The 19,861-nt window shown below is 41.6% G+C and overlaps 1 protein-coding gene and 1 long non-coding RNA gene across 2 annotated transcripts in view; one reads left to right on the forward strand and one right to left on the reverse strand.

The window, feature by feature from the left end:
• Positions 1-1,034: 1,034 nt before the first annotated feature.
• LOC106014193 overlaps positions 1,035-19,861 on the reverse strand; it is a 19,824-nt gene continuing 997 nt past the window's right edge. Inside the window, exons 2-3 of the long non-coding RNA XR_001185534.1 lie at positions 12,114-12,233; positions 1,035-1,088 (exon numbers count right to left, since the gene is read on the reverse strand). This is a non-coding gene — a long non-coding RNA (uncharacterized LOC106014193). The remainder of the gene's footprint in view (positions 1,089-12,113; positions 12,234-19,861) is intronic.
• Positions 3,002-6,308, forward strand: LOC101862395 (lectin ADEL). The gene is made up of 5 exons (XM_005091627.1): positions 3,002-3,019; positions 3,050-3,144; positions 3,686-3,901; positions 4,432-4,653; positions 6,010-6,308. Exons 2-5 carry the CDS (start codon positions 3,084-3,086, stop codon positions 6,225-6,227), a joined length of 717 nt encoding a protein of 238 aa, XP_005091684.1. The 5' UTR covers positions 3,002-3,019; positions 3,050-3,083; the 3' UTR covers positions 6,228-6,308.

Below are 19,861 nucleotides of genomic sequence, written 5' to 3' on the forward strand. Positions count from 1 at the left end.
GGGGGGGGGGTTGCATTGATGAAAAGGCTTATTGATTGTTCAGACTGAAGATTATTAATCTCGACAATCAGATAAAAATATAAACAAAGTTTTCTGGTTTGTTTCACTTTGTAAAGAAATATTTGGCTTAACCGAGAATATAATCTAACATTAATTCGTTCCAGAAACTAAAACTTTGATCTTGAACTTCTTTACCCAGTAGAATCATTAAAAAGACTTGATTTTGTCTTTTCACATTTCTAAGGCGAAGCTCCCCACCCGTCTCCCCCTCCCCCATAAAAAAACGTACAAAAGATAACCAAACCTCTCTCCATCAATAAAAATAGATGAGTACTTTTTCCACAAATTCAAATGAAATAAACAAGCTTTAAATACCAATAACTACATAATATCATGCTAGAAACGAACAAGAGTCTGATCCCACCGGGTCATGATGTAATTTATAGTACAAATGTGAGGCATCGTGATGAAATCAGGGCCTCGTCAAAATAATAGAATGAAAGATACGGGAATTTTCCCCCAGTTTGGCAATTTTTATTCAATTTCTGTTTTTTGGCTTCACACCTATCTTGTCCATTTACAATCATACAAGGTTGATTAAAGGCTCAAAGAATGTTAATTTCCAGTTTCCAAGTACTACCAAACTATGGAATTCCCCAAACTACGGTGGCTATTTTCTCGCTAATTTTACTTCTGAAACCGGTAGACGCTCCACCTCCTTCGATTGCAAATATCTCGACGTCTATTCAAGTTACATTTTTTTTACAGTTGCCAAAGATTCTCAAGCACAGGAAGATACCAGGCTTTGGTGGCCATTTTCTCGCTACTTTACCTCTGAAATCAGGCCGCCCCACTTCCTTTAATCGCAAATATCTCGACTTCCATTCAAGAAACATGGGTATTTTTTTCCTTCAAAAACAACAATAACTCAGCATTCTGAAAAACTGACGACCGCCTGATTCCACCGCGTGTGACACAAATCACTTTGACGAGAGCGTAAAGACAGGTCAAACAATAGATTCAAAGTCACTTACGTTTTCCACTCGCTGGGGGTGACGTCATCAGAGTTAGCGCCAAAATGAAAGCAGCTGTGAACAGATGGGATATAAATAATAATACATTTGCTTTAGTTTAGTTAATGGTGAGTTTAACGGCACTCGCAATACAATACGCTTTTTAAGAATAAATATAAGTTCCGAAGGTTAGAGTTGTTACAAGAGAGCAAGAAACACAAAACGGAGGAGGGGAGATAAGAATGATAGTTGTTTGATAGGAAAGAAGGAGCAAAGCACACCAGTACACACGCCAGCCTCTCGCTATTTTTACTTTAACTCTGAGAAGTAATCAAGCGTCTTTCCTAAAGGCCGCTACACATAATATACTTTCCAACCGGCCGTAACCTAGGGGTTTTGACCGGAATGTGAAACGGCGTTCAAACCGCCGCACAAAACCCCAGTTCGACGGGTCGGTGCGTCATCCACATCACATGCAGTTTAACGTGTGTAGCTGCCTTAAAACAAGGGGAATAGTTCATTGAGATTGGTCAAATAATGAAAGTTACTGAGACCACTTACACCAACGACGACAACAACAACAACAACAACAACTACGAAAACAGCAGCAACAACAATAACAGCAGCAGCAATAACAACAACAACAGCAACAACAACCACAACAACAACAACAACAATAACAACAAAAACAACACCGAAAGCGACACTAAATAAATAGACACTATTCGTGTTTTACAAAGAAATAATTGTACTGTGTGGTAAATTCATACACGCAAGCTCTCTCACAAACAAACAAACAAACAAACAAACACACACACACACACACACACACACACACACACACACACAGGCACACACATTCTCACATACATAAACTGGTGGAGCGAAAGAGTGAACGCCCCACGGGGGATTAAGTCGTACTCTTCAGTTTTGCGGTGTGCAAAGTGAACGCTGAAGCGAATGAGTACATGCGGAACGTGGAAAAAAGGGTGGGCACAAATTAAATCGGAAAAGGACACATGTCTGTTAATTGGAGGTCCAAAATGCGTGGGTCTTTTTTCACAAAAATTAAATGATTTTACGGTGATGAGTTTCATTTTTAGCTCCAATTAATTTCATCTGACATGTACCGAATATAGATCAAAACATAGACATAAAGACGTGTTTATCTCGTGACTCGAGTTTGACAGTTTGCTACCTCAGAATTACAACGTTCTATCTGCTTACATCCTAGTTTTGAGAAGTTTGACTTTTAAAATTTTGAGTTTCACAGGATGTCAAGCTTTTTCAACTGCAATTCTCTGAATATCTTGATATTGACCCCGAAAACTTTACGATTTTGACCCCGAAAATTGTACGATTTTGACGGCGCAGATACAGCATTCGATTTCTTATCCCTTGGTCTTAGTAATTCAAATCGGCCACAAATGGGAGATAGAACAATTCACTTCTAGGGTAGCCAGTTGTCAAATCGATAGTACCGCGGATACCGGGACCTGTGGTGTCGTGATTAGGCGTTTCATCGTCGCACACAGAGCCCCTGAGTTCGATTCCCATATTTTTTCAGTTCAGTTGCCACGCAAATGCAAATGATGCTATCTTCATTCCAAATTATCTGCTTCTGCTTTCTTATTCTAACTCTACCCAATAACGTATTCTGATACCTTCTATTCTTCGTTTCTTTTTTTTTCTTTCTTTGCAGCCTCTACTTTAACTGAACTAGCAAATGTGTGGCGCTGGGTAGGTTCTTCGTTAAATTACAACAGGAGTTCAATTCCAACATGCTCAGGATTTACTATCGAGTACCACGATGTCCCTGTACCTGGATGTGCCTTTTCAACGAAACATTTCACTGGTTGACAATTATGGAGTCACAAAATACAACTTTCCATTTTTCTGGTGGAGACAAAACTGTGTCGACACCGGATGACTGCTTTTGGGATATAAGCAGGGGGCAGTTTCAGTTCACAACCAAAGAAGGTCATTGACGCTCCACAAGTCCCAGACAAGCCAAGACAAGACAAGCCAAGACAAGCCAAGCCAAGACAAGACAAGCCAAGACAAGCCACGATGAACGCCGCTGTAATCCTCGCACTTCTCTTCACCCTGACTGCCACACAAGCGTGCTGCGGTGAGTAGGTTTTTGGTAAACTAGAACTTTGACATGCAGTAAGTTCCTTTATTCGCTACCTTAGTAATCTGCTCAGTACCTAGTTTTGAGAAATATGACGTACACAAGAAATGTAAAGGTTTTCGAACGCAGTTCTTTGAATATCCTGATAACTTCTCCGGATAATTTTACGATTTTTGACTGAGCAGAAAGAACATTTTTGTAACTGATATAGTGGCTTTAGTAGCTCCAAACGTCCAACAATGTCCAATAGCACTTAAAGGTTGTGTGCCAATATATGATCACAGCTGTTCAGAACAAGGTAGCTGGTAGCCTACCAAATTTCTAGCTTGTGGACTCGTAACTTCATATGCTTGACTGGTGGTTTATTGTTGTGTCGTTGAATGGGAAGTCTGACAACACTAATCAACAGTTGAACAGAAATACAGTCATGAGTCAACAAGAGTTTAACATTGATACCCTCACGATTTTCATTTTGAGACTTGTCTTTGTTCCTTGTGGTCTTCATTTTTTTCTATTGCTTTCATTTGTTCCTCCCCAGCAAACCAGGATAGGTGCGATACAATCAGGGTGGAAAGTTGGAGCTACAAATACGCCGAGAAGGTTGTGGAAGATGCCTCATACGTCCTCAACATGACAGTGGTAGATCAGCAATCTGCAGCTGCATGTACCTTTCGAAAATCCTTCGGCTACGAAAAAGCCACTCTTTGGGTTGATCACGGCTGTCGTGCCGACTTCAAAGTTTGCTATCTCCCAGGTAAGTTTAGGTTATTAAGTACCGAAGATTAGGTGCTACAAGAGAATGAACTTCCAAAATTGAAGATAAAAGACGCTTGTTTGGTAGGAATGAGGCAAACCATACTAGTGCACCTGTGAACCACCTCTGTTCACCTTCATCTCCCAAAGGACGCCGATTCATAAAGATAATCGTAATGACGTGCTTAAACTTTTGTTCTGTCAGTCTTTTTTTCCAGCGACGTTTCCTTTTTTTGCTTATGAAAAGCATATTTGTCTGAGTTGTATCCTTGCAGTTGCAGCTCGGATTCAGTACACGTAAGTATGAAAATGTGTTCCGTTTAAGCGAACGATTTAGTTTTAAGGAAGTCAGAAACCGTATCTATTGTCTTGTATTAACGCTGCAGATTGTACCGTACCTTTTCATGAATTATCAGAAAATGTAATTTTTTCCCCATGTCTTGCCTCACAACTCTTCCTTATTTCTGGCTCCTAAAAACCAAAACGAGTCTATAGTGCCGTAAAACCCCTACTCAAAATCTGGCTCCCCAGTGATGCCAACCGAGTGCCAAACACTGAGGGTGGAGAGTTGGAGCTACAAGTACGCCGAGAAGAAAGTGGAGGGGGCCTCGTTGTTCATCAACATGACCGTTGAAGATCGACAGTCCGCGGCCAGTTGCGACCTGGATAAATCCTTCGGCTTCTACAATGAGAACTCCACGGTGTGGGTGGATCATGGCTGCCGTGCTGACTTCAACATCTGTTACGTCAAAGGTAGGAGACGATAGTTGAGCAGGCATCTTCATCTTAGTCGATAGTGCCGTAAAAACACAAAATAAACGGATACGTGGCAACTTGCAATTACTTAAATGACATTTGGATAAATTTCTACCAACTGGGTATTCAGCAATTTAGATTTCGAAAATATCTTCTATAGTCGGGACAACGCCCGATTCCCAGAGACAAAACCTATGGATTTTGTAGGTCTCTTAGAATTCAGAGCCACATGCAAAAAAGTTGGAGAGATTCGCGTCTTAGATTCAGTGTAGTGGCCTCAAGTTGGGCAATTTGTTGTCCGGACTGTAATAGAGCTGTTATGTTGGGGAGAATATTTAAGCCCGAACTGAGAAATCGGTTCCGAAGTTTCAACATACTTGCATATTTTCACAATTGTCTTCGATTACTCACAGCCAGTGTTGGGCTTATTAAACCGTACAACTTCACCTATAATAAATGTTTAAGCTCGCATTGTAAAAGTTTAAAAACGGAAGTTTTCGGTGCAGGGGTATATAATATATAGGCATTTCTTTAGGGGAGGGGGGCGTACATATTGTATTGCTCAGAAAGGGGTAAACTGAGGTTCAAACCATGCATGCTGATGCACAAACGATTTATATAGATGTCCATTGTAGAATATATTTTTGTAATACCTGTATTCTTTCTCTTTACTTCGACTGGATCCAGGGCTCTACCTTTTATACAAGCAACATGATTTTCCAAAACATCTGGCGGGCTGGTGGCACTATAGATGGGTCCACCTTACGTTTCCACCGGTTTCTGTCGTACACTTTCCCTGTACTCTCACCATTGTGTCGATGTTTCTCTTTACTCCAACGAAACTGTCCTCCCTATCCACAACAAAATGTGAGGGATGCTGACAAAGGTAGTTTTAACCATACACCAATGGTGTTATCGGCGGTAAATCGACACGGGTCAAATGTGAAGTTCAACTGGTGCCATTTTCAAGTTTAAAACGCGTCTATTAACATTTCATACCAATAAAATGTATAAACCTAGCTTATACATTGACATATCTGTCTTCTGGGATGAAATCTGAGAAGTAACTTTCGTTAAAACTTCTCAAATGTTCGCTTTCAAGAACAAGCGGGCTAATCCAGATCGCGGTGTTTTCCAGAAATCTTAACCTGCACCAAAAGCATAGTTTGGTGTCACTGGTGTGTATTTGTTCGGTTATAGAGAGCTCCTTGGGTCTTTGAAGGAACTTACATGGGGCAAACACTTTATAGATTTTCTCAAATCGGCATTTTTCGGGATAGGACCCTTGTGCTTGCGACGACTTGTCCTTCCTATCCACATTCGAATCACCCACTTCCATGTCCGTCTCTTCAGGCACCAGCACCACCACTACGTTAAACATGAGCAGCTGGAACTACAAGTATGCAACCAAGGTCCTCCCCTCAGCCTCCTGCATCTACTCCATGCGAGTGGTCAACCAACAGTCTGCTGCCCCCTGCACTTGGGGAGCCACTTATGGTTTCATGGCCAATACCATGTGGGTCAGCGATGGCTGCAGAGCCGACTTCTGTGTCGGCTATTATTCCGCTTAAGCTTTGTCTTCGTATTCCTTGACAAGGTTTGCTGTCATATTCTATTGACAATTGTTGTATAAAAAGTTGATTGGAAACGAATTCTAGTATTCGTGTTTTCATTTTTTTTTTACTTTGCTGGTCTCCCTTTCTAATCACTCAAGCATTGAAAGTATAATTTTTAAAACGCTGTTATTATAAGAAAAGGGTATTATTAAATTTAGTTTTTCAGATTTCGTATTCTAGATTTAGTTCAATATTAGGAATATTGAGTCGATAGTGCCATAAAACACCTATTCAATCGCGTCTTATCCTCGTTTCTCACTATACAAGTACTGCTGTACGTCTGATTTCCAGTACATTTCAAGAGATGTATCCATCTGTGAGAATTAAATGACGCCCACGTATCCAGTTTAGTTTTAGTAACGTTTTAAGCCGCTCGCAACTGCATAAGGTCGTACGAGCGCCAAGGGGAGCATGCCAACAAGTCCAAACCGGGAATCGGGCTCGCTTTGCTCGCCTCTCGAGCCTCAACAGCAGTCTGCTTCAACTATCAAGGCACCCCGGAAATAGTAGTTCACAAGAGTGACAAACATAGAAAAGTAGATAAAAATGACGAGGATGGAGAAAAGAACAAAGGCAGTAACCCCCTCCCCCCCCCCCCCCCCCTCTTTGAGAATGGCCTAACAACTTCAGTCAGTTGCACTGCTGTGGTTGGGGTGGGGTTTACAAGAATCCATGAATGTTCCAATAGGAACAGTAAGGCAAGTAGCCTACTGCACTGAGACATTCTTGTCTCGGACAGGACTATCCTGTCCTGTCATTATACGTGTCAAAACGGATACCGCACTAGGTAAGGACTGATCCGGCGCATAAGGCGGCTTCTTTGTTGACCAAGGCGGGGTTAAAAATGCATTCCAAAATTTTCTTAAATATTGTCCACATTTTGATCAGCGACTCAAAATTAGCAAAAATCACACGATGAACGCAATATAATGCCCGATTACTAACTTAAAATTGTTTGTTTCTCCATTCGGCTCATAAAAAGCGGTGTTAGGTATATCCTTTAATCGCCCAAAGATTGATAAATGGCAAATTCCATACGCATTACAGAATATTGCATCAAATCGGGTTCTCGCGAGCCATTTTGCTTATTCTGAGACGCTGATTCCGAATATGAAATCTGTTTTGAGATGCGATAATCATTTTTAAAGTTTTGTGCCCCAAGTTTATTAATCCTGCGCGGCGGCAAATTTTAAAGTGATTATACGTCACAACGCTCAAGCCCCACGATGTTGACAGCAGGCGCCACCCAGTCTGGGACAGTTGTCCTAATACGGTTGGTGGCTATACTACATTGCCTCTGAAACCACAAACGGTATAACCCCGGGACTGGGGTAGTCCTGCCCCACCGATTTTGTAGCAATTCACAACTGCTCGTGACTAGAATCGGCAAAAATTTTCCTGTCGTAATAGATGCTGTACATTGCACTCTAAGGGCGAAACCAGAGAGCGCAGATTTCGGAGACTGACTCAGTAAGCGACGATAGGTATACAAATTCCCTTATGATTTCCAACTTGCCCCACATAGAGCTGGCAGACTGCAGGTGGCTTTAACTTACTTTAAGCTCGGATTGGCGTTGTCGGTTTTATCGGAATCAAAACAACTACATTCTTACGAAAAACTGGGAAGGGCGTCTCGCTGTCGCTTGCGACTTCAGTGCTTTCTTGTCGTATCTCCATTTTTTTAAACAGTAAAAATGTGACTTCTTCTAAAGCTCACTCTTTGTTGTGAACTGCTTTCACTGTTATTAAAATGGAGAAGCGACAAAAGCACTGAGGTCGCGAACTCATGCCGTCTCCAACTCGGGTTGAGCGGTTTACGTTTTTTTCCACCCGACTGGACAAGGGACCATTTCAGAGCTGGTGCTTCACGGAAGTCAAACTACATTTTTGAAATCAGCGTCGTCATATTAGGGTGGCAACAGAGCAGAATTACAATAATTACATTTTAAACAACAGTTTAGGATTTTTTAAAAATCCCCAAATAACCGAAAAAGTTGCATTGCCAAATTTTATTAACGAAGGATTGAATCCACGGCGCTACAGTGGGCACGGAGCAGACGCAGCGCTGGATAGAGGAGAAAGTTCAGCGTGTGCACTTGCTGCTGAAATAAAATTTCGAGCGGCTGAACTGTTATGGCGTGATTGTTTAGTGCCTGTAGTGTGTAGTCATAGTGAATTGTTATATTTTGACAACAATGGAGTCGGAGGCATTAGATCTAATGCACGTAGTTGAAAAAAGATGTCTTTATGACAAAGCAGATCAAAACTACTGCAACAGGGCCATGACATCGGCCGAATGGAAGAAAGTAGCCAACGAAGTTGGATGCAATGGTAAGAACTTTCTTTCTTTTTTCTGTTTGTCTGTCTGTCTATCCGTCTGTTTGTCTGAACGTATGTACACTGTACAGCATGTATACTTGTTTCAAACTATAGGCCTACTTCAGAGCTTATTAAAAGAGATGCAGTGATAACCCTTTTTAAATGAGAGTGTGGATTGATCAGACGTTATAGCATTTGCTGTTTTGCCATGGTAATGCACCCTGTGGTGACGAGAAATATCCAATGAAAGCATTTCTCACTTCCATTCTACTTTTGGTAGCTCTGCTCCTTATAACTTCTAGTCTGTCAAACGTTGGTAGGCCTGCTCGTGGCTCAACCACGTCATCCTCAATGTGCCGTAGCACCTATCTTCCAGGTTCTTGCATGATAATGAAATTGTGGAGCACTGATGGCCTTGACTGCATCTGTGCCGACTCTGGCTGTTCATCAATTTGGCGCAGGAGTATACGCCACATTTGGGAAATCCTACCAAAAGAGCATTTAACTGAATTCCTCGCACGTGATAGGCGATAATTCAAAAGCTCTTTCTCATGAGTTAATTGTCTTTTTGGAAATGGCTTCATCCAATTTCATCTCAATGGAAATGCATCATCTGCTACGAATGCAAATGGGAGAGTTGTTTCACTGTCTGTATCATGTGGTATGTCCTGCTTGTCTTTTTCCAAATTCAAACGCTCTTTTGCAGACAGGGGTTTCTGGAAATTGGTAGTTTGCTTCTCTATGTAGGGTCCAATTTTGTCTAACAAGAGCTGAAATGTGGAGGGTCTCATCCGGATATATTTCAGGCATTTTTCTTCGTCTGAAAGGATTTCTGTCATCAGGTGATGGTATTCACCATACTGTGTCTCTCTTTTTATTGATTCTCTGTACCCAATATCTACGGCGGGATCGTCTCCTGTTATGGAGCCATGAAAGCATCAACAATTGAAGAACCTCTTTAGCCGTCCTCATTGACTGACACGTTGCCGAATGAATCGACGGAACCGAAAGACGCAGCCGCTGTGTTTGCTAGATAAAAAGTCGGAACAGACGCGGCGAGTAACTTTAAAGTGCATCGCTGCAGCTGCGGCCACTGTGTCTGCGCACTAAGAGACAGAACACAAGGGCGGCCGATTTGTCACATAACTGCTAGGCACCGTAAGTTATAGGAATCCATCTATACAATTTCTGCAAGCGCACAGAGACACGGCCTACTCTCTGCGCCGATCGGCGGGATCGGTGGCGACTTATTTTATAGGAATGAAATATTGATTCTTACTCACCGAAAGCCGCTGCTCAGTGCAAAGAGTGCCCTCTCAATGAGCTGTCACCGGATGTGTGACGTCATAGGGCTGGACTGGGGACTTCTTCAACTGACCACTATCTCAACCACGAAACGTCGTGTACAAAATCTGATTACATATTTGAAATAACCGATCGAAATTCTGCAGGTTCACCGAGCAGAATTTGAGTTTGTGAATACCATTTTTAAAAAATCAATAAATATTTTTTTTAATCCATAGATTGTAGTTATTGAGTTGATAAGTGAGCTCTCTGTGTTGTGTGTGTGTGTGTGTGTGTGTGTGTGTGTGTGTGTGTGTGTGTGTGTGTGTGTGTGTGTGTGTGTGTGTGTGTGTGTGTGTGTGTTTGTGTGTGTGTGTGTGTGTGTGTGTGTGTGTGTGTGTGTGTGTGCGCGCGTGTTCAAGAAAAACAGTTGTTCACAAATTTTATTATTTTAGCGTGAATAATCTTTTTGTTTCTGTTGTATGCAAACGGTCTCCCGCACGGGATAAAAGGGATACATTTTATGCAAATTGAATAAAGACAGACAAGCTGTAGAAAGCAATCGGCTTTGGGGTAAAAAACATGAAAGTAAGTAGCATGTGCACGCCGATTCGTTTCTTCCTTAATTTTGGAAGAAGGCTATCCAAGATTAACAAACTTTTCATCCAAAGAAAACATTTTGGAATTTAAGGCACGAAAGTTGTTCACAAATTGGCACTTAAAGTAAAGCTCAACCTGTCATTCAACTGTGAAAATTAGATCTAGATCTAGTTCAGAGGAACAGTCTATACACGCGCTGAAAATATGTGTCCTTTATGTTCTACGCTCAGAAAGATCGGCGCAGAGAATATGTCACCGATACGCCGAAACTTTTTCGGTGACCTCTCTCTACTCGCCCTAATTCAAAGGTTTCAAACTCCTGACGGGTCTGTCCCGGGACAAACTGTCGTAGTGCGGTACTAGCCTAAATGAACCGCCAACTTGCTCTTTATATCCAAAGTAATGGCTTGTATAGGTTTTTCTTTTTTTAAAACCTTCAACACAATTCGGATCATTTAGGAGGCGTGCTTCCGACCCAGCCAGCCGGTCAACCTGGGGTGGGAGGTATACAACATTCAAAAGGACGGAATTCTCCATGATAATTATTCTCCCTACTCTGCAATTGTGAGACATCGTGGTGAAATCAGATGCTCGTCAAAATAATGAAATCGAAGATGTTGGCATTTTCCCTCCAGTTTGACAATTTGTTTTTCTGATTCGGTTGGGGTTTTTTTTTTTTGTTCAACACTTTTATGTCCATTTAAAATCATTTTTGGATTTACTGAAAAGCATTGGTAAATGTGTCCAAGGACTGTCACGCTTTGAAAGATCACCAAATTTTGGACGGCTATTTTCTCGCTACTTTTACCACTAAAACCAGACAACCCCGGCCTCCTTCAATCCCAAATGTCTTGTCTTTTGTTCCAGATAGGCCAGTATTTCGTTCACCAAAATATGGTCAGATGAACAAGTTTTAAAATGATGCCCGAAAATTGACGGACGCAATGATTCCACCAGGTCGTGACAAATTACTCTCCCTACTCTGTGATCGACCTTAAGTGCTGGTCAAAAGTATACGTGTGCGTGCGTCTTTGTAACGTTTTGTTCCACGTTGTCAGAATTTTGCTGCTTACCAAAACTATTCAAAAGTCCTATAGCTTTTTAAAAAAAAGAGATGCTACCACCATAACGTGGTGGTGACCGAGGTTGTTGTGACAGTGACACTACAGCACGGACACAGGTTATAATAATATGTCATTACGTGGTGGAATCGAGCACCCGTCAATTTTTGGGTATATGGGGTTATGGGTGTTCTTTTAAAACATCTTCATTTAACTTCCTTTTGATGAAAAGATCCATCCATGCTTAATAAGTCTAAAATAAACATTATTGCGATTGAGGGTCAGGGTAATCTGGTTTCACTGGTAAAGTTAGCGAGAAAATGGCCACTGAAGTTTGGTAACTTGCATTGCCTGAGAGTCCTTGGAGAAGGAAAAATTACATTTTTTGTGCCTTTTTCATTCAATAAAATCCACATAAAATTGGATTTTTAAATTGACATAAGTGAGATAAATTTTTTTTAAAAACATAGAAAAAAATTTCCCATCGATCAAAAAATGCCGATTTCTTTGACTTCGTTATTTTGACGAGCGCCTGATTTCGGAACTATGCCCCACATTATACAAATTATGTACATACCCACAAGCAGGCGACCTCCCAATACAGCTGATGGACCCATCATGATCTTCGAACTGCACCAACAAATCGCGGTCTAGAAGATTTCGAGAGTATCGATGCACAGCACTTTTCTGATTCTCCCTGAACATAAATGGAAAAATCAGTTTAGTTTTAAGAGTTTTACACTATTCACAACACAATTGGGTCATAAGAGCAAAATCCTCATCTGTTTGCCGAAAAATGTGGCTGTACTCATTTCACCAATAAATTGTACTCAGAATCTCAAAGTATCAATGACACAGCTCTTTTTCTTTGGTTCTCTTGAATACAAATGGAGGAATAAAAGTTAATTTTAATCATAGTCTCGAGAACATTTCCTTTTGAGACTTACAAAGAGGAACATACGCAAGAACCTTTAGTTCCTTAAAGAAATAAGTGATGAAGGACTCTTTCAATTATTTGAGAATGCCATATAGGACATACGCCAGACTAAAATCTCTGGTGCTTCCATTTTTACAACCCGTTGGGTCCTCTGATCTCTGTTTTTTGTAGTCTCGATGTGTAGGGACACATATCATTGGCTTGGCTTGTACTAACTCAACTACTAGTTTTCTATAATCGTCTATTTCTGAAAGACCTATGTTTACTTATTGGTGATACGGCGATCAATGGAGAGCTGGGATAAATAGCCTCAAATTTGTAGTTAGGTGACTCTTGTGTTGACATGTAAACTGCACAGTATTTTTATAAATCTTTTGCACTGAGCTTTAAGACGGATCTTTTACTTGACTTGCTAACTTTGCTACGTTGATTCCGAATATCACAATATCTTTTAAAATAAGATGGTTGAAGGAAATTTTGTTTCCTCAATTTTATTCCCCGCCTAATGAAAACGTCATGGGAAGCCGGCTGGAGTCGACTGTCACCACCAGCATGTTCATTTCACCTCAACGTGTGTTGAAACGCATTTCACGTTACAAGTTTCAAGCCACCTCCTATGTGCAGGCAGCCATTAAAATCTTTGTTGTCATTCTCTGTCACTCGTGTTTTATGTTTCAGATTTCACATATCTCGTTTCATCACATGTCTCATGTGGGGCCAGCCTCACAATACTCACATAGGGCATGAAGTAAAACGCGTGATGTGAAACATGAAATAGGAAACGTGAAACTAGAAACATCAGGAAATCACATAGCAACGGCGTTTGGCGAAATACGAAACGAAAAACAACATCAATTCAAAAGTAGGCCTACATGATAATTCAGTTGACAAAATGGACTCGTCAGATGAAGACACACTGAAGTTCTTAGTTCTACTGGGAAAAAGCATAAAAAAAGAAAAGGCAGCTTATTGTCTCGAGAGCATTTCCTTTTCAGACATAGATCTACACGAGGAAAATACACAACAACCTTTTGTTCATTATAGGGGGTGATCACAAGTGAATGCGGATCGGGTCGTCGGGTCGCTTTCTGGTGCTTTCAGTGCACACTGCAACCCTGCCACGATTGTACCCGACGACCTGGAAGTCAAAATAGAGAAACCTTTGACCTTCACGCGACTACACAGATGGCTTAAACCGGGTTACGATTGGCTGAACCTTTGACCCTTGAATACATTAAGTAAGCCTACGGTACTCTTGGATTTCCCGGCGCACTCCCTCTCTCTTTCTCTCTCTATCTCTCTCTCTCTCTCTCTCTCTCTCTCTCTCTCTCTCTCTCTCTCTCTCTCTCTCTCTCTCTCTCTCTCTCTCTCCCCATCTCTACGAAGGTACAATAACAAAAAAGTCCCCATTTTGTAACATGTATTACTACTAAATTCTTCTTTTTCTCCTCCTCTTCTCCTTCCTTTTCTTCCTTTTCTTCTTCTCCTCCCCCTCCTGCTTCTCCTACTTCTTCTTTTTCTTCTCCTCCATCTACTCCTCCCATCTACTCCTCCTCATCCTCCTCCTTCTTCTTCTTCGTCTTCTTCTTCTATGAGCGCTCCAAACCCTCTGTCAGAAGTGAGAAGATGGCATAGAGTTATGGAGACCGAAACTGGGATTTCCCAGATTACCGTAAACATACTTAATGTATTCATGGATCAAAGGTTCAGCCAATCGTAGCCCTGTTTACGCCCTCTGTGTAGTCTCATGTTTTAACCTCAATGGCTTCTATATTTACAACCTATTGGGTCCTCTGATCTCTGTTTTTGTAGTCTCGATGTGTAGGGACACATATCATTGGCTTGGCTTGTACTAACTCAACAACTAGTTTTCTATAATCGTCCATTCTGATAGACCTATGCTTACTTCTTGGTGATACGGCGATCAATGGAGAGCTGGGATAGATAGCCCAATTTTTTTTACCCCTTTAAAGCTCAATCCGAGTGGATCCGAGCATTTCTTGTCCACGGAACAACATTTTATCGGGAGAATTTATTCACTATGAAATATAAATAGACTGCACTGAGTGCTCAAGATTCGTTTCCACCAGTTTCCAATGTATCGTCCGTTCACGGGACTAACTAAGCGCAGCGCTTTTGATTTGATCCGTGATTCGACAAAACCTCCTGTCGGGAGGAATTTCAGAGACCCATTTCTAAAATCTAAATTTTGACTACAGATTTGAAATCAGCTTGAAAAATGACACTAGTTCAATACCAAACACACATTTTTTACATTATCTATGTTGTTGATAAATATTATTTACCCAGTAACGCCTGCAATTCTGCCTTCTTCTTTTCAGTTAATAAAGGAGCATCTAAGCTATTGCGTCCATAACAAAAGAAGTAAGACTCTCAGACGCAATTCTGATTATCTAGATCCACATCAAGATCCCGCCTTAAACACAACAGACGTGACCCCTACTACACACTAAATAGAGCTGATCAAGTCACAATCTTCCAACTCCGTTGCGGTCACAACAGATCCAAATACCACATGCACAATAAATTAAAAGTCCGCGATCTGTGAATGTGGACAAGACCAAGTGGATGCCAACCATACCCTTCAGCTTTGCCCGCGCTGTGCCACCCTTCGTACACAGACGTGGTAGAATGTGATTCCCCTTGAGAGAAAGCTCTATGGCAGTCTCCAAGATTTGCAGGACTGCACAGTTTGTGCGCGACATCGGACTGACTGTCTAGCTGCTGTCATCGAGAACGAGGAAGAAGAAGAAGAAGATCCACATCTATGCTAGCCTAGCATGTCAGCATGCGCCACCCCTGACCTACTAGCTACTGTCAACTAGATGACGTAAGCTAATATTATCACTCCAAAATTAAAAAAACCCCCGGAGACTTGGAACCATTCTCGGTCGTGAAATCTCGTCTGAGAAACGCTCGGATCCACTCAGTGGGCACCTTAATGAAAACGTCAAAGGAAGCCGGCGGGAGTCGGCTGTCACCATTAGCGTGGCTTGAGTCCTCGTCAGTGAATTGAGGTAACAAAATTTCCTTCAACATTTTTATTTTGAAAAAATATTGTGATATTCGGAATCAGAGTATCAAAATTAGCTAAGTCTACTCGTAAAAGATCCTGCGAGCGCCGTAAAACCCTCGACTTTAAAAAAGAAATAAACATGTCAACACAAGAGTCACCTAACTATATATTTGAGGCTATCTATCCCAGCTCTCCATTGATGGCCGTATCACCAAGAAAAAACAATAGGTCTTTCAGAATGGACGGCTATAGAAAATTAGTAATTGAGTTAGTGTACATGCCAGCCAAAAACACGAGACCCTACACATCGAGACTACTAAAACAGAGATCGGAGGATCAAATAGGTTGTAGAAATCGAAGCACCAGAGATTTCACCACAATAGAAACTTTGATAAATGTTGGTGTCCAGAAAAGCATCAAGAACAATAATGTAGAGACCTAAGTAACTTTGAATATCTGCACAAGACAAACGTTCTAAAAAAGGTGGAAATAATGCTTAGTGACCATAGTCACCAACTGACATTGGAATTTCAACTATCAACCCGCAGTAAATTATACATTCCCAAAAAAGCAAGAACAGACAGATATAGAAATTCATTCGTACCAACTGCAGTGTGGTTACTGAACACACAGTGCTACAAATGAAACACACACACACACACACACACACACACACACACACACACACACATACAGAGAGAGAGAGAGAGAGAGAGAGAGAGAGAGAGAGAGAGAGAGAGAGAGAGAGAGAGAGAGAGAGAGAGAGAGAGAGAGGGAGAGAGAGAGAGAGAATGTTTTACGGAGCGGGTTGTCCCAGCACGGGAGACATGTATTTACTAATGTCTTGCCTTGTGCGTATGCGTGAGTGCACCTATCCTTTGTAACGTCTACTGCCGTTGTTAACGACCTAGACAAAATTCTCACTGCGAGATGAATAAATATTGTCTTTGTCATTGCCATTGTCATTATTCTTAAGTCTGTCGTATGTCCTATATGACATTCTCATATGACATTCTCAAATAATTGAAAGAGCCTACCATCCCTTTTTTCCTTTTAGGAGCAAAAGTTTCGTTTTATTTTCCTCTTGTGTGTCTCAAAAGGAAATGCCCTCGAGACCATAAGCTGCGCTTTCCTCTTTTTCTGCGCTTTCTCAATAGAACTAAGATCATCAGAGTGTCTTCATCTGGCGAGTCCATTTTGTCAACTGAATTATCATGTAGGCCTTCTAAAAGGCAGCACTAAAATTTCTCGTACCTTCAGTCACCTATAACCTCCACTCGGTGTGTGTACTCACTTGCACACGATACAAAAGGAGCATACTTACTACGACGTTGGTATATTTTGTGAACCCAGTAACAGCGTTTGTTCAGCCTTCGTTTTCTCAACCAATATAAAACCATCCACTGAAATATTTCTTCGTCCATCTTGCATATACAGAGATAGGCCAGCCTCGAAAATATTTTTACATTAATAAATGTAAATGACAATCACGAACACTGATTTAAAAGAGTGAAGATGTCACCCCTTCATGGGGGACGTCGGGGGAGGGGAGAAGCCTTCACTCTGTCGCCGACTTTCCTCTCCCCTTGCTCTCCCCAAAAGGGAAGTGGGGAGGCTTGGGGCAAGCTCCAGAAAGGTGACTCTACTCTGTCTACACCTTAACATACATAGAAATGAAGGAGGAGGGATAAGGACGATAGTTCTTAGAGAGGAAAGAGGGAGCAAACCATACCAGAGCTCCGGCCAACCACTCACGGATAAAGTTGGAATTTAGGTGGTAGCCATAAATGTTACGGGAAAACGAAACGACACCGAGGTGAAATAAACGGTGACAACTTGGGGCTCTGTTATCGCATTTATCTTCGGTAAACGTACCCAAAGATCGTACATAACAAAGGGGATTAATTCTCCTCGTTTTGAGATACTTTTAAAAAATCCGAAAAGTGGGTTCTTAGTGGGTGGTCTAGAGTAGTTTGCTCCTTCTTTCCAATCAAACGTCTATCATCCCTATCTCTTCTTCTGCCTTTTGTGTTTGCTACCGTCTTGTGCAACCTAGTCTTTTTGTTTGTGACTCCCCTGTAACACGTCTAATCTTTGGCACTTACAAACATACTTAACACGCACACATCAATTCGGGCCACACACGAAACAGGCTGTCTTTGAGGCCCGACCCCATGTGGACTGCACATGCCTCAGACAAACCTAGCACAGGCCCAGCGTGGGCAAGCCCTGGCCGAAATAAAACAAATTATCCTCGGCCTGTGCAAGCACTGAACACGACGTAACTGAATTCTGTCCCGGCCTGAAATTTCCATGAGGCCAGTGTGCTGAGTAGAGGTGTTAATGAAAGAAATTGGCAACGTGCTCAAGAGATAATGCTTTGAACTTTGATATATAATAATATACTAAAACACCAATGCCTTTGGGAAATTAATTGCAGAGAAAACAGCAACAGACAGCTCAAAGACAAAGCATAATATGAGGAACTCTTTAGTTACGAGAAAAACTTTGACGCAAATGCCATTATGAATAGTGTCATTACAAATGTGAGGCAGCGCGGTGGAATCGGGCTCTCGTCAAAATAATCAAAGTAACGAAACTTGCATTTTTCCGCAGATTTGTGAATTTTTATAAAATTTTTGTTTTTTTGCTGAACACCTTTCATGCCCATTAAGGAACTTATTTCTGTGTGGATTTTTCTGAAAAACGTTGATTACAGGCGGCACAAAAAATGTAAATTTTCAGTTACCAAGGACTCTTAAAGCTAGGGAAATAACTAATCCTTGGCGGTCATTTTTTCACCAATTTTACCTCTGAAAACAGGTGAACCCCACCTGCTTCTTTCGCAAATATCTCGACTTGTATTCAAGATAAATGGATATTTTTTTCCTCCAAATAAGGACCAGTGAACAAGCTAAACGACAATACCATTAACTCAACATGCCCAAAAATTGACGAGAGCCTGATTCCACCACGCTGCCTCACATTAATAATCCTCGTATGATCTGCGTGTTGCAAGGGAAATTGATGTTGCAGTCAATCTCTCATGTGGCAAAATTGCCTCTCTCATCATGGTATTCTGTTTTCCTATCGAAGGACTCACAATATGCAGCAACTTTGTGAACGTACTCTCGTCCATTCGTAAATAATTCCGGTAGTCTGAAGAATAATCCCCCAATTTACTAAGCAATTTGATGTACGTGTGTTTAGACCTATGAAGAAGCCAGTTTTTGGACTAGACCCTTCTTTGCTTCATTTTCAAATATAGACCTATTGCTAGACATGTGGTTGGTCTCTTCGATGGTATGTACTAGGTTTGCACAGTCCTGGCCTGTGCCGTATGTGTGCACCTGGCCCGGGTCGCCTCAGCGGGCCTCGGGACAAAACTCAAGGCGGCACTAGGGCGGCCTCGCAGATCCCAAGGACGGCCTGTGTCGCGTGTGGCCTGCATTACCCGACAAATGCAAACAAATACTCAACCAACACAAAAACACCTACATACCAAATATACAAACACACATAATAAACATACAGCCACATACATATGCAAACTCGTACACATCAAACACACATCTGTTGAGGGTTTCCAAACATTATGTTGCTATCTTTCTACCCTTGCATGATTTGATGACAAGATAAAACTCTATTGATCCTTGAGGGAAATTGTTGCTGGATATACCAGAATATCAACATACAGAATCAGCATCAACACAGAATGTTAATGTTCTCATTACATCCAAGGCAAATGACAGGGGGGCTCTCGTGGTCTCAAGTTTGTCGTGTTCGCCTCTCATTCAATAGCCCCCGGCTTCGAAACCTGACAGCGATGGAAAAATATCTTTTCTAAAAATGTTTCTCATTTAACCTCCTTTCCTGCTCTCTAACCATGTTCTTTCTTCTGCTTTCGTCTCAACTTTCTCCCCCCCCCCCCCCTTTATTTGGCCCCCCTCCTCTGGGCTCCTGTCGCTGTCGGCAGCCTGTCTACATAACTGCTACTCATTGGCTCCTTACTGCTGTCCTTCGGCCACAGCCCCGATCTTAGAGTAGGTAAGAGCTAACACCTGGCCTTCTCAATAAGGGCAAAATATTTCGGAGGTCATGTGTTCAAATTGCGCATGTTAAGGATGCCTTGGTTGTCCAAAATCAATAAGAGTAGGGAACAGGACGTAAAAACCTGGCTTGGAACCAAAACAAGTTAGACGTATTAAATGGTAGGAGGTAAAGTGTTTTATTGCAGAAAGGTCCCAGCAGAAACATCTATCTACTCGAAGAAGAAGAAGAAGAAGAAGAAGAAGAAGAAGAAGAAGAAGAAGAAGAAGAAGAAGAAGAAGAAGAAGAAGAAGAAGAAGAA

The sequence above is a fragment of the Aplysia californica genome, unplaced genomic scaffold (assembly GCF_000002075.1).
Source record: "Aplysia californica isolate F4 #8 unplaced genomic scaffold, AplCal3.0 scaffold00033, whole genome shotgun sequence".
Classification (NCBI taxonomy): domain Eukaryota; kingdom Metazoa; phylum Mollusca; class Gastropoda; order Aplysiida; family Aplysiidae; genus Aplysia; species Aplysia californica.

What these genes read in the sequence shown, in the direction of transcription:
- LOC101862395 (XM_005091627.1), top strand. Translation starts at nt 3,084, where the DNA reads ATGAACGCCGCTGTAATCCTCGCACTTCTCTTCACCCTGACTGCCACA. An exon ending in CAAAGTTTGCTATCTCCCAG is followed by an intron (nt 3,902 to 4,431) that starts GTAAGTTTAGGT and finishes CTGGCTCCCCAG; the next exon opens with TGATGCCAACCGAGTGCCAA. An exon ending in CAACATCTGTTACGTCAAAG is followed by an intron (nt 4,654 to 6,009) that starts GTAGGAGACGAT and finishes CCGTCTCTTCAG; the next exon opens with GCACCAGCACCACCACTACG.